This window comes from Anas platyrhynchos, chromosome 1 (genome assembly GCF_047663525.1).
Source record: "Anas platyrhynchos isolate ZD024472 breed Pekin duck chromosome 1, IASCAAS_PekinDuck_T2T, whole genome shotgun sequence".
Lineage (NCBI taxonomy): Eukaryota > Metazoa > Chordata > Aves > Anseriformes > Anatidae > Anas > Anas platyrhynchos.
Window position 1 is genome coordinate 65886157 of NC_092587.1, and position 12934 is coordinate 65899090.

General features: G+C 41.2%; 1 protein-coding gene across 19 annotated transcripts in view; it reads left to right on the forward strand.

The window, feature by feature from the left end:
• Positions 1 to 12934, forward strand: part of CALD1 (caldesmon 1) — a 247356-nt gene that overhangs the window by 213206 nt on the left and 21216 nt on the right. For 10 of the 19 annotated variants that reach the window (XR_011810430.1, XR_011810431.1, XM_072040334.1 and 7 more), the window contains 4 exons: positions 3021 to 3167; positions 4853 to 5924; positions 6578 to 6658; positions 11518 to 11666. Coding sequence is in view for 17 of the 19 variants with exons in the window: in XM_072040334.1 (XP_071896435.1) it covers positions 3021 to 3167; positions 4853 to 5924; positions 6578 to 6658; positions 11518 to 11666 (1449 nt within the window). In the remaining 2 variants the exon portion in view is untranslated. The remainder of the gene's footprint in view (positions 1 to 3020; positions 3168 to 4852; positions 5925 to 6577; positions 6659 to 11517; positions 11667 to 12934) is intronic. The other 9 variants (XM_072040363.1, XM_013097140.5, XM_072040346.1 and 6 more) reach the window with 2 other exon arrangements.

Consider the following 12934-nt stretch of genomic DNA (forward strand, 5'->3'; position numbering starts at 1 on the left):
CATGCAAAGTCTGTGGCAGTTAAGGTGACTATGCTGAATCTCTTCAGAAATGCTCATGTTACCAGTTTGCTCACAGCATGCTCAGTAGCCTGTTAATTAACATACCCAACCTCAGCCTGCACTTTCAGCTTCTTTTACTGTCAGTCTGTGGTGGCTCCTCAGGTCCACTCTAGCAAAGCTTGCATTTCTGAGGCAAGCAAAACAGCCCAGAGATGTAGTGTGGGAAGTGGTTTTGACATAATTTTAGAGAAAGTATGATACAGATCTATAAAACCTTGCTACTAGTTGTTGATATCACTGTTTCCAGGTTATTGAAGATGCTTCATGCATTGATGCTGGTGAACAGAATTGACTGCTTAAGGTCATCCTCATGGGTGGAGTTTATATCTGGCATACTTGCTTGCTGTAGGGAAATACTGTGATATGCCATGAGGCAGCATATGTACTTAAAAGGATATTCAGAGGGATTGCCAGCTTTCTTAACAGATGATCTATGTGATGTGTCCAAAGACAGGAAATACATATCTGCTTTCATTTGACTTATTTAATGGGTACCATTTGGTGGGAGTTTTTTGCTTAGAGTGTCTTTTCTTTCCTTTTTTAGTTTTCTGAGGAACTGGTGGTTTCAAAAAGGCATTTTAAAGAGGCCTTTAAAAGCGGTTGTTCTCCTTGCTGTCTAGGAGGGTTCTGTGTGGGAGCAGAGAGTAGGATAAACTACTTCGTCCTGTTGTGGTCTTACTGCAAAGACAGTGCCTGAGCTATACACACTGGGAATTGATTCAGCTATGGCCGTTATCCAGCTGCCACAAGCTAGGAGCAAAGGTCCTATGCCCTTATATTTGCAGTTCAGAGCTAAAAAGATGATAGGCTTCTTGTAGCCAGAATGTGTTGCTAACGAATGGTCCTTCTGTGGTCACTTCGCCAATGCAGCTTTATTCCAGAATCTCTTTCCTCTGAAAATTAAAGACCTCATTGGTTTATTATTATATTGTATGTGCTTTCTGTTCTAGACCTTAATGAAATGTTGACCCCCCCTTTAAATTGCTTACAAATGACAGAAAGCATTTTTCCTTGCCTTCCCAGCTTCGTCTCTTAATTCTTCTCCTCCCTTTCTTCCCATTCCCACTACTGTGATCCTTCATCGGCATGCTGCTCATGGTTTTCACCTTCTTTAAGAGGAGCTCTTTTGTACAGAGAAGTTACAAGCTTTTGAAGTGCAGCATCAAAATAAAAAATGAAATCCTCCAGTGTGCTAAGGCCAAGAAAAATTGCACAGAATGAAGATGCTGTTCAAGGGGCAAGTGGCTTGGTCATGCTGAGGTTTTAACTTTCATTTTTAATGTTTAAAGCAAAAATAGATTAATTGAATCTCTGCTGAATTTATACTTCTCTCAGCAAAGGAAAAGTGGTACCAGAACAAGGCAATTGGAAAGGCTTGGACCTAAAGAGTCTGAATCATGACTAAATCAAAATGTTTTCATTTACTTTTAATATTAAAGTATTCTTTGAATCACAAGCTTTAGCTGTGCTTGTTTTGACTCTGTGCAGAGCTATTTTTTTCTGTATGTGCATTGCTGTACAGCTAGCTTAAATGGATGACTACAAAAGAAAGGGCGATTTTTTAACCATCACTTATCTCAGACCACTGCTGGCAGCAAAGTGAATGAATGCCCTGATTGGGTTTGGCACTTTAGCTTCCTATTTCTCTTTCCTTATACAAAGAGATAACAGGAATGCAGGCCTTTTGCTTTATCTCACGCAGTAATAATGCACCTCAGCAAAGATTTGAATGGGCTGCAGGATTATTAGGATTGTAATGTCTTGCTTTCTTTTTCAAGTAGGATGAAACTAATTGTAATCATCTGTTGGGTTAGATGAACACAATGGGTTCTCAGCTGTAGGCTTTCATCACAGCGGAGATCTTGTATGATTTGGCCTGGCAGGGCTCTGGGATCACAAAAGTTTTGTAGGTGTCAGATGTTTGGCACTCAGAACCAAGCACTGAGAGCCGTCGTCATACTTGCGTTTCCCCACTTTCCAGTCTTTCGGATCTAGAGTGCTGTCAACATTTAAAGTGAGCTATATTTAGAGGGGGCTACTGTGTTCAGTTCTGGGCCCCTCGCTACAAGAAGGACATCGAGGTGCTTGAGCGGGTCCAGAGAAGGGCGACGAAGCTGGTGAGGGGCCTGGAGAGCAAGTCCTATGAGGAGCGGCTGAAGGAGCTGGGCTTGTTCAGCCTAGAGAAAAGGAGGCTCAGGGGTGACCTTATCACTCTGTATAAGTATATTAAAGGAGGCTCTAGCGAGATGGGGGTTGGCCTGTTCTCCCATGTGCCTGGTGACAGGACGAGGGGGAATGGGCTAAAGTTGCGCCAGGGGAGTTTTAGGTTAGATGTTAGGAAGAATTTCTTTACTGAAAGGGTTGTTAGACATTGGAACAGGCTGCCCAGGGAGGTGGTTGAGTCACCATCCCTGGAAGTCTTCAAAAGACGTTTAGATGTAGAACTTAGGGATATGGTTTAGTGGGGACTGTTAGTGTTAGGTCAGAGGTTGGACTCGATGATCTTGAGGTCTCTTCCAACCTAGAGATTCTGTGATTCTGTGATTCTGTGAAAAGCTGCTTAGCTAAGTCCAATTTCAGTTACGTGGGCTTGAGCAATAGTCTGGTCAAGCGTTGTTTTGTGCATTCTGGCAGGATCCTAGTGCAGTCCAGCAGGATGTCTGCTTAGCTACTGAGCTGGGGTTTTATGGTCTTGTTTTTTTCTAGGAGCAAACGGACAGTGTGGTGTGGCTGCTACCTTCACTACTACCATTTTGTCATTTTCATTTTTGGAAAAGAAAACAGGACCAAATTTTGAAATGATGCATCTCAACTTGACAGCCTATTTTCTAAACACTGCATGGAGCAGCCACTGCAGTCCTGCTTACTGTGCTGTGGTCAGCTGCTTTTTCTCATTTTCAGTTATACTGTCCTCCATGCGACAGCCTCTTCATTTCTCTCTTCTTAATGCTCTGTGGCAGGCTGTCCTACCAGAGAAATGATGATGATGATGAAGAAGCTGCCAGAGAACGTCGCCGACGGGCTCGACAGGAGAGGCTGCGGCAAAAGGAAGAAGGAGATCTGTCAGGGGATGTAACAGAGAAATCAGAAGTTAATGCTCAGAACAGGTAAATGTTTGATGTTTACTGATGAGTCAGCTGTACTTTTTGTTTGGAGGAGGGACGTATTTTGAAAGGGTCAGCCATGCTACTTCAATTTTAAGCACCAGGTTTGGCCATCTTTGCTTTGAGAAGGACCTAATGCTGTGAGGAGTGCCACTGGCTGTGTCAACACAGTGGGGTGGGAGCATCACTGAGGCTAGGTTTGAGGCCATACTCATCACCCATTGCCAGAGTGTCTTCAGGCTGTCTATGGGGTAACACAGTCGCAGCTTAGTGACGGAAACCCCTCCAGTGCATCCTGCTGCCCCACAGACCTCCTCATAGTACTTCTTTTGTCTTAACACTAGATGAACAGACAAGAAAGTGTATGGTCCTGCTTATAGGGGCCATGCTCTCACTGGCAAAAAGGCATATGGTAGACACCTAGGCCTTAAGCTGTGACAGAAATATGCCTGTGAGATTCTGTGTGTAAGCACTAAACACCAACCCTCATCTGGCACTGCAGCTGTAAACAACAGAAAAGCTGTGAGGCATCACTTCTCACAAGCTGAGAGGGCAGTGCTGGTCTTCCACTCTGTCCATTTTCATGTATTCACGTCTATTTTTACATATTCACATATTCATATTTAATGTTTTCAAATATTCCATTTTCTGTTCAGTTTCACATAATCACAAATAATATATCCAGATTTCCAGTAGCCATCATGCAGTTGACAGAAGAGACCAGAAATATAATTTGTGATAGCAAACTAACAGATGCTGAGCTCAAGTAGCATTCTATTAAATACAAGGAAAATTGATATAGATAAGTAAATGGCAACATTTCTGATTGCAGGTTAAATCTCTTTCTAGTATAAAGCAAACAAACAAGCAAAAATACAGTGAGAAAGAGGGAGCAAAATTGCATGTAGTAAAATTAAGCATCTGAATTTTAGAGGAGTCAAAAAACCTCCAGAGGCTGAGAGTGAGATCCAGTTCTGATACCTATAGGTGTTGAACAGCATGTCTTAAATTAGGAGCTATGCTCACTCAATTTTCTATCAGATTCATGTCTCTGTGTAGGCAATCACAACCATGCTGCACCCTAAATTGCCAGGTTATCCCCTTATGGACTGTGTTTGGGGATTTTGTTGCCAAACAGGGGTAGCCACCTTCTTGTTGCTAGAGAAGGTCACTGAAGTCAGAAGGTATCACTTACTTGTGTAGCATCTTAAAAATTTGTCTCTGGGCATAAGACAAGGAATTCTCAAGTATGCCCTCAGCCAAGCTGAAGAGGGCCTTAAAACTAGCTGAGGTCTTTCAAGTATTCTGCTGCAAGGTGCAGAGTGGGAGGATGATTTTTTCAGAGCTGTTTGTATTTCTGCTGTTCCAAGCATCAGGGCCCGGTCTAGTGCTTACTGAGGTCAGTAAAACTCCTGGGGACTTCAGCGGCTGTTGGAGCTCGCCTGGAAGGGAACCTTTCCAGGCTCTGACATTGTGAAACACCACATTCCTATACATGTAGAAATGCCAAAATTAATCCCTGGAACCATTTGGCTAAATTTTGAATTATGAAACCTGTTGTGTTTTCAAACCATGGAATGATGTTACAGCAAGCTTTTTTATTTTTATTTATTTATTTATTTTTAAGAAACAGCTAAGCATACATTGTTAGAAAGCTTTTTTAATGAGAAGTTGTCACTTTTATGTAGTGTGGCAGAAGATGAAACCAAACGTGCAACCACAAGGGGAGCAGATGACGAAGCTGCATTGTTGGAGAGACTGGCAAGACGCGAGGAGAGACGCCAAAAACGTCTACAGGAAGCCCTGGAACGTCAAAAGGAATTTGACCCAACGATCACAGATGGGAGCTTGTCAGTGCCCAGCAGGAGAGAAGTAAACAATGTGGAAGAAAATGAGACCACAGGGAAAGAGGAAAAGGCTGAAACGCGCCGAGGACGCTATGAGACTGAGGAAACAGAAACGGTTACCAAGTCATACCAAAGGAACAACTGGAGGCAAGATGGGGAAGAAGATGAAAAAAAAGAAGAAAAAGACAAGGAGGAGGCACAGGAGGACAAACCAAAGGAGGTACCCATAGAGGAAAATCAGGTAGATGTGGCAAAATCCACAGATAAAGAAGAGGTAGTAGAAACAAAAACTCTAGCTGTAAATGCAGAGGAACACAAAGCAGAAAATGATATGAATGCTGTGCAGGAAGGGGAGCAGAGTACAACTGATGCTGTAGATAAAGAGAAGGAAAAGGCTGAGGAAGAAAGGGAGAAACTCGAGGCAGAAGAAAGGGAGAGGTTAAAAGCAGAAGAAGAAAAGAAGGCAGCTGAAGAAAAGCAGAAAGCAGAGGAGGAAAAGAGAGCAGCTGAGGAAAGAGAGAGGGCTAAGGCAGAAGAGGAAAGGAAAGCGGCTGAGGAAAGAGAAAGGGCTAAGGCAGAAGAGGAGAGGAAAGCAGCTGAGGAAAGGGAGAGGGCTAAAGCAGAAGAGGAGAGAAAAGCAGCTGAGGAAAGAGAAAGGGCTAAGGCAGAAGAGGAGAGGAAAGCAGCTGAGGAAAGGGAGAGGGCTAAGGCAGAAGAGGAGAGGAAAGCAGCTGAGGAAAGGGAGAGGGCTAAGGCAGAAGAGGAAAAGAGGGCAGCTGAAGAAAAGGCTAAGCTAGAAGCAGAAAAATTAAAGGAAAAGCAAAAGATGGAAGAAAAGAAAATAGAAGATAAGCAGGTAAAAGAGAAGAAAGTACAAGAGGAAAAACCTCAAGCAGCTTTCCTAAAAAAACAGGTACAGTAAACATTTTGCACCAAAATAAGACACCTGTTGTTTGTGAGAAATGTAATGCAAGAACAAAAAGATTGAATTGGAATTTCCTCACAGATCTGTTTCTGCATTTAAACAACTAATACCCATGCTGTCTGTTTTTTAAACTAAAATTCCTTGTTTCTGCTTATCAATAATGAAGTGCATGACATGCCCGTCCTCACTCCATTGTTCAGAGCACACCTTGCATGTTCAGAGTTCTGCATTTTTATTTTTTTTTTGCTGCCTTTTTTTCTCAACTGCTGTAAGCTGGCCTGCTGCAGTAACACATGAAATTGAGGCAAACACAAGTTGACACAAAATATTATGAGCACCTGGTAAACTGTGTGAGGAACCACGTGTGTTAAATGCAATCACAATAAGGGGTTCTGTGCTGGGACATGTGAGCATGATGCTGCACAAGGGAGAAAGCCCAGATGGGGGAATGGAAGGATTTGGAGAGGGTAGAGGGAGCACAGCTGCACTTGGAGATGTGGGCACAGCAACATATGAAAGACATGGCTGCACACAGGTTTGGTACGTGAACACGGTGTGGAGAAACAAAACTGCAAACAGATGCTCATAGAATGGTGTTTTCATATCTTACTTACAAAAATATTAAAAACCTACAAACAAAGGAGGAAGACAAAGAGGCTAAAGTGGAAGCTAAAAAGGAAAAGTTACCAGAGAAGCTTCAACCTGCCTTCAAAAAAGATCAGGTAACTTATAAACCACTGATTTAGATGTTGTAGGGAAACTTAAGAAAATAAATAAGGAACCTATAACTGAAAGTTGTTTGTTCAACAAAGTACTTAAACGTGCCTTACTTCAAGAACATGGGTAATCCTGCTGAAATAAATAGGGATGAAGCTACTTATGGTGCTTAACATTAAGTATATGCTTAAGTGTTTTGTTCTTTTAGGGCCTTACAACCAAGACCTGTTTGTCTTAGAACAAATACTTCAGTTAAACTCAGGTCAGGCAATAATACAAGGATGGTTTGCACCTTAGGGATGAATTTTTCAACTAATCATCCTTCCCTGGTTTCCTCCCACTTTACTGTGAACTTTTCCCCTATGACTGAGACCTGCTCTTACCATAACAATAACAATAATCTAGGCCCTTTGGCCACCTGAATGCCTTAACTAATGATTTTCCCCCAAACTGCAATGTCCCGTGATATAAACTGTGCATACCCAAGATTCTTCTTTTGTTTTAAAGAGAAATTCTACAAAATTTACTGCATTGCATTTCCACTGTAAACACAGGAGCTGGTGCCATGGTGTTTTACTGTATGGTAAGTAAATAAGATTTGGGAACCATTTACTCTTCAGGTTACAGCTGGCAAACAGGGAGCCAAGTTCCATTTTATGCAGCACCTGAGCTTTTGGGTCAATGTAGCAGGTATCAAAATGGCCCCTGATCCTGGCCAGACCTTGGGACTAGTCATCTTCTTGCAGGTTTGCACCCGTTTAGGTTCAGCCAGCTCCACGTGGCTTAAAGGGAGCCACAGCACAGAGATTTAGTAACAGGCAGCTTGTTGCCAGTGCAGCTGCCTTGAAGTGCTGAGGGCTACAGAGAGTCTGGTCCAGTGTCCTTAGTTGTAGGAAGGCAGCTTGATTAATTCAGAACATGCTGCAGAAGCTTAGCTTACCCTCAAAGAGAGGTGAGGGCAAATCATGTAACAAGGTTTTCTGTCCAGTTACCTGAGTTGACTGCGCATATTTTTAGTAAGGTACAGGAAAAAGCAAATAAAGTGGTGAAGATGGTTAAAAGATTGGTTTCAAAATGAACAGGGAGAGAGACTGGCAATACTAAAATAACTTAGTCTAGAAAGGGAAAGAGTTAAATGAAGCCTAGGAGATACGTCAAAATAATGCTTTAAAAAAATGAAATAGTCACTGTACCTGATTACCCTGATTGTGAAACCAGAGGAAGGAACTGTGCAGAAAATAAGGGATGGATTATATTAAAAGCTGTTCATATGATGGAATCAGCTTGTAATATTCACTGTTGCACACAATCATTGAATATTCCAAGTAAATGTAAAAAGTGGGCTGTAAATGTTTGACCGCAAATATTGATTTGGGGTGAGGAGTACTTGAGACACAGTCATCCTGCTTATGTTTGTGTGGAGCTTGATCAGCACTCCGTGGTGTTTCCGTCATCCTTTTCAGCCATGCCTACAAGGCTGGATTCTTCCAGGAAATTTTTGAAAGTAACTTGTGATATTAGTACCTTTTGGATGATCAAGGTGAGACAGTTTGAGAGAGTACCACTTTTGGTGCAATGCTGAATATGCATCCACTGAAAGGTTAAACTTTTACACGTGTATCAAGCTGAACATTCAATATGTTCTGCTCAGGTTTGAAAACCTCGGTTGTTGCTTCTTGGCTCTTGAATTAAAAATGACAGTCTCAGACTCCAAACAAAGTCAAGGTCAGGCTCGTATCTCCACTTCTTCCCCCCGTGCAAGAATGTATAAATTCAGTGAGGCTATTTTAGACATGTATATGGAGTTAAGAGGATAGCATTATCCTCTTAGTAGTGAACAAGATGCTGAAGGAATACTTAACCAGATTTGCTTCCGCAATTGTGCAACACAAGTACATATCCTTTCTTAATGTGACCAAAATCTGGTCCTCAAAGCTCAGGTTTTGATCAAATTAGCAAACAAAATCTGTCTCCTTCTCTGAACTGCCCCACAATTTTGGGTTCTCAAAACTGGCCTGGAAAGTTCATAAGAACAAGCTTTCTCATGATGTGAGACTTCTGGTATTTCCTGCTTCCAGTTTGGCTAGACGTACCGCAATGGTTGCTTTTCTCATGGTATTTGGGTATAGTCGTTGGCTCTAAATGGATGCCCTAGACCCAGATGCCCACAGCTTTTAAGTCACCAAGAAACTGAGCCCAAGCAAGGAATAAAATTTGCCAAATGGCCCCAACCTCAGTAACTGATTCAGTGTTTTCTGAGAGTGTTCAAGTCCTAGATTTAGAAAACTTGACTCTCATATATAAATATATAAGCCTAACAGGAAAGAAGTAGCATGGAGAAAGATTGAAGTATAAATAAATTATGTTGAAATTAGCTAAACGTGCTTTTGGCCAGGTTCTGTTTTTACTTGAGGGTCAAGATTTGAGAGACAGTGCAAACTGTGTTCAGTTCATATAATGCCACCCATCCACTCCATCTATAATCAGAGTAGTCCTTTTCACTAAATTCAGTGGGAGCTGAACTCATCTGTAATTCAGGGAAGCACTGATACAAGAGAAAATAATTTTCCTGTTGCCTTCCTCTGGAATGGGACATAATGGATTCCATTTCTTTGCTAATCAGTCACAGTTTTGGCATTAAAATTAGTAGGAAAAGTATTGGACATGAAAGCTGTGAAATGTTTGTGTTATATCTTGTTTTATTATCTTTTTGAATAAAGAAGCCAAGCTGCAGTAATGGTTTTCTCAAATGCACACATATTACCATAAATCCTACTGCCTTCTGAAATGATGTTTCTTAACCTATTAATTTTTAAACTATATTGTTTTAATATTAGTTTTCTCAGCAATTTCAATTAAGATGTAAGAGATATGACCTTCCCCAGTGGACTTCAATACATCAGGCAGCTGGAAGATTGGCTTTTTAATGAGACTTAGAAAGGTTTTGATGAAAATCTCAGCAAAGGAAATCCTATGCTCTCAAAATCCCAACACAGACATCCTGGCATTTGAAATCTTAACAACAATCAACATCGTGGGTCTCCTTATCACCCTGTCTGGGACTGAAGGTTTAAGAGATTGCCAACAGACAGCAGAGATTTATTTATTTATTTATTTTTATTTATTTTTTTTATTTTTTACCATGTCACTGGCTAGAATCTTGCCCAGATTTGGGAGCGCCCAAAAGACATTACTGTCCAGCGGCATTCATTAGACTCAATGAATAGCACTGGTTGTCTCAGCACAGCTCCTAGAAAACAGAAAGACATTCCATGAGGCAACTAGCAATAATGGCCTTATTTGCTAGCAGTCACGGCATCACAGCCAAAGAATGCACGGCCATGGAAACTGAACTCCCCTCTTGTCATCAGGGCAGGGCTGCCAGGTCGTAGCTAGATCTCGTTGGCAGGAGCATGTGGGGAATGTCTGCACTGCTGCTGCCTGCTCTTGGGATAGAGCAAGCGTCTCTGTGCCTTGTGTCCAGCATCACTCCCTGGTGTCAAACTTGCTTGAGTAGTATGACCACCCAGCACTGACTTGTGGTGTGTGCCACCTCCGCATTGCCTGCTGTTGGCTTTTATCTCTAGGTGCAGTTTGGAACTCAAAAGCTGCTCAAAGCTGCTGTGTTGCAGACAGGACTGTTATGGTTATGGAAATTATTTTATTTTATTTAAGATATTTAAGATAGCAAATGGGATGGTGACAAGCTTTCAAGTAACAGAAGATTATTATTATGATTTTCTTGCTTGCTCACTTCATCCAATATGGTACAGCTGGGAAAAAAAAAAAAAAAAAAAAAAGATTTTGGGGATTTTTGTTTTCCTCTGCTTCTGTTGAAAGTTTATTTAGGCTGCTAGTCCAATTCATTTTCTTAGTGGGAATAATTCTGCCTGAGGACAAAGTACTTAAATCAGTCCATATCAGCATCCAGCCATGACTCAGCATGCTAGGATCAGTCTGTCTCTGGTATTGATAAAATACTTCAAGCCCACAACTACAGAGGGATACTGGAGAGTGAAATCCATGCTCTAAATATACTTGATTTCTTGTTAAAAAATATATGGCAAATCTTTGTAAGGATGGGGGGAATTTTTGCCTTAGTGTTTCCAGAGAAAACCTGTGCTTCTTCATAGGATTAGATATCCACTGATAGTGTCTGATAACTAGCTATCAATAACTAGTCCCTGGTAAGACTATGCTTTTTGTCAGAGTAACTTTTACTCTGATAAAAGATTGCTTTGTATGTTTGTCATTATAGTTGTGGTATTAAAGTATCCACCTGCTGTGACACTGGAAATGCTAGGTCTGTTCTGGTAGCACACCCTTGCTGTGCTGCAGAATGATCTGCATATATCCAAATAGCATGAACTTACCTTATCCAGCAAAGTTGGCAATTGGTGAAGGTTACAAACTATTCTGTTGCTTCAATGCTCTAAACCTTGTACCAAGAACATAACAACAGTCCTAGTCCCAGAGGGTTTGCAGCCCAGGTTCGTCATAGGCTGCAGTGGAAGGGGGGAGGATTGGGATACCTGAGGAAGGTGCAATTGTAGAAAGAAGTGATGTGGTAGCAAAGTCCCACAGATGCAACAAACTTTCACAGAAGACTGATGATTTTAGATGTTTTCATCTTGAATTCAGGTCAGGCAGGCAGGGTGATGGATGATCACATTTTTGAGCTTTGCAGACTACTTCTTCCGTAAAGCACATATGCATTGTGAAGACAGTTACTTAGTTAATCTCTAAGATTAGTAAATCACTTGGTTAATACCAAGAAATTTGTGTTCCTTGACTGTTATTTATAATGACTCACTGTGACTTCTCTCCCTCCCCCCCCCTATGATTTACGGTATCTCCTGAGCAGGTAAAAGATGACAAGGATAAAGAAAAAGCACCCAAGGAGGAAATGAAAAGTGTCTGGGATCGTAAAAAGGGAGTTCCTGAACAAAAAGCACAGAATGGAGAACGTGAACTCACTTCCCCCAAACTTAAATCTACTGAGAATGCTTTTGGGTAAGTTCCAAGTGAGCATGGGGCTTGTTTATGCTAGAACAAAGCAGGGGGCCTTCTCAGGGGTCTCTCTTTAATGGCCTTGTGGCAGCTGTGGAGAAGACTTACACTGGCATCATGAGTGGAAGCTCTGGTGTTCACTGGGTGGTTAGGTTTGAATTAAGGTTGTTGGCCTGTTTTCTAATGGACTGCCATCCCTTTGTTACAGTGACAAAACAAGGTACAGAAAGCAGATATAAACAGTACCTTGCACCCTCAGTAGAGATGAGCAGCTATTTTTCTCTGCTGGAATTTTCCTTCCTTGAGGGACTTTCGATTAGAATTTCATTCTAATATCTGCACAGAGTCCAGTAATGACCAGATTTTTCCAGATTTTGTAGTGTCTAATATTTTTAATCAGATCTCAACCTTAAATAACTCATTTTCCAATTATACCTCTGCTTTTAATCAGACTGCATATCAGTACGAAGCACAATTCAATTGGTAACTCTTGATAGAACTTCTCTCTTGATTTCAAGGCAAACCTTCAAATTAGTGGCTTATCTACAAAAGTGAGTTTTCAGTTAGATGAAAACCTCTCCTAGCCTATATATATATATGTATATATATATATATATACACACATATATTTGTCTTTTTAAAAGTTGCATTGTTATATATATATATATTTTTCTTTTGAAAGAAACACTGGCCTTGTGGCTGTATTGGGAAATTCAGTGAAGGTAACAAATTGCTAAGGAAGTTTATTAAAAAGGGATTCTGCCTGCTAAAAGGAAGGGAATAAATGAAACAGAGCACAAATTCTTCCTTCTAGCAGAGGAACATGAGTTGGTTAGAAAACTTTTTTTTTTTCCTTCTGCACTTCTCTTTCTCTTTTACATTGGCACAGGCAAAGAAAAGGTTAAAATCTCCAGGCATGCTTAGAAATCCATGTAGGTCAGATGGGTTTTGCTGTTATATCTCAGCATTCCCCTTGTGATTCTTCCGGGAAAACCAAACTTTCTCAAAATAAAATGCAGTTCATAAGGCCCTGGAGACACCCTGACCTAAGGCCAAAAGACAGAGGGAGTCAGGCAGCATGGAGATGGGATAGCAGGAAATGGGCCTTGCTTAGAACTGTCCTGCATCATGACTTGGGTCATATCATCAATAACATGAGAACGGTTTTCTAAAAATATTTTTGTTGTGTTTTCATTTGGTTCACTTCCTGTGGGAGACAGGACTTAGTGGCAACATGTAGATCTGTATTTCCACTCATTTTTTCTTCTCCT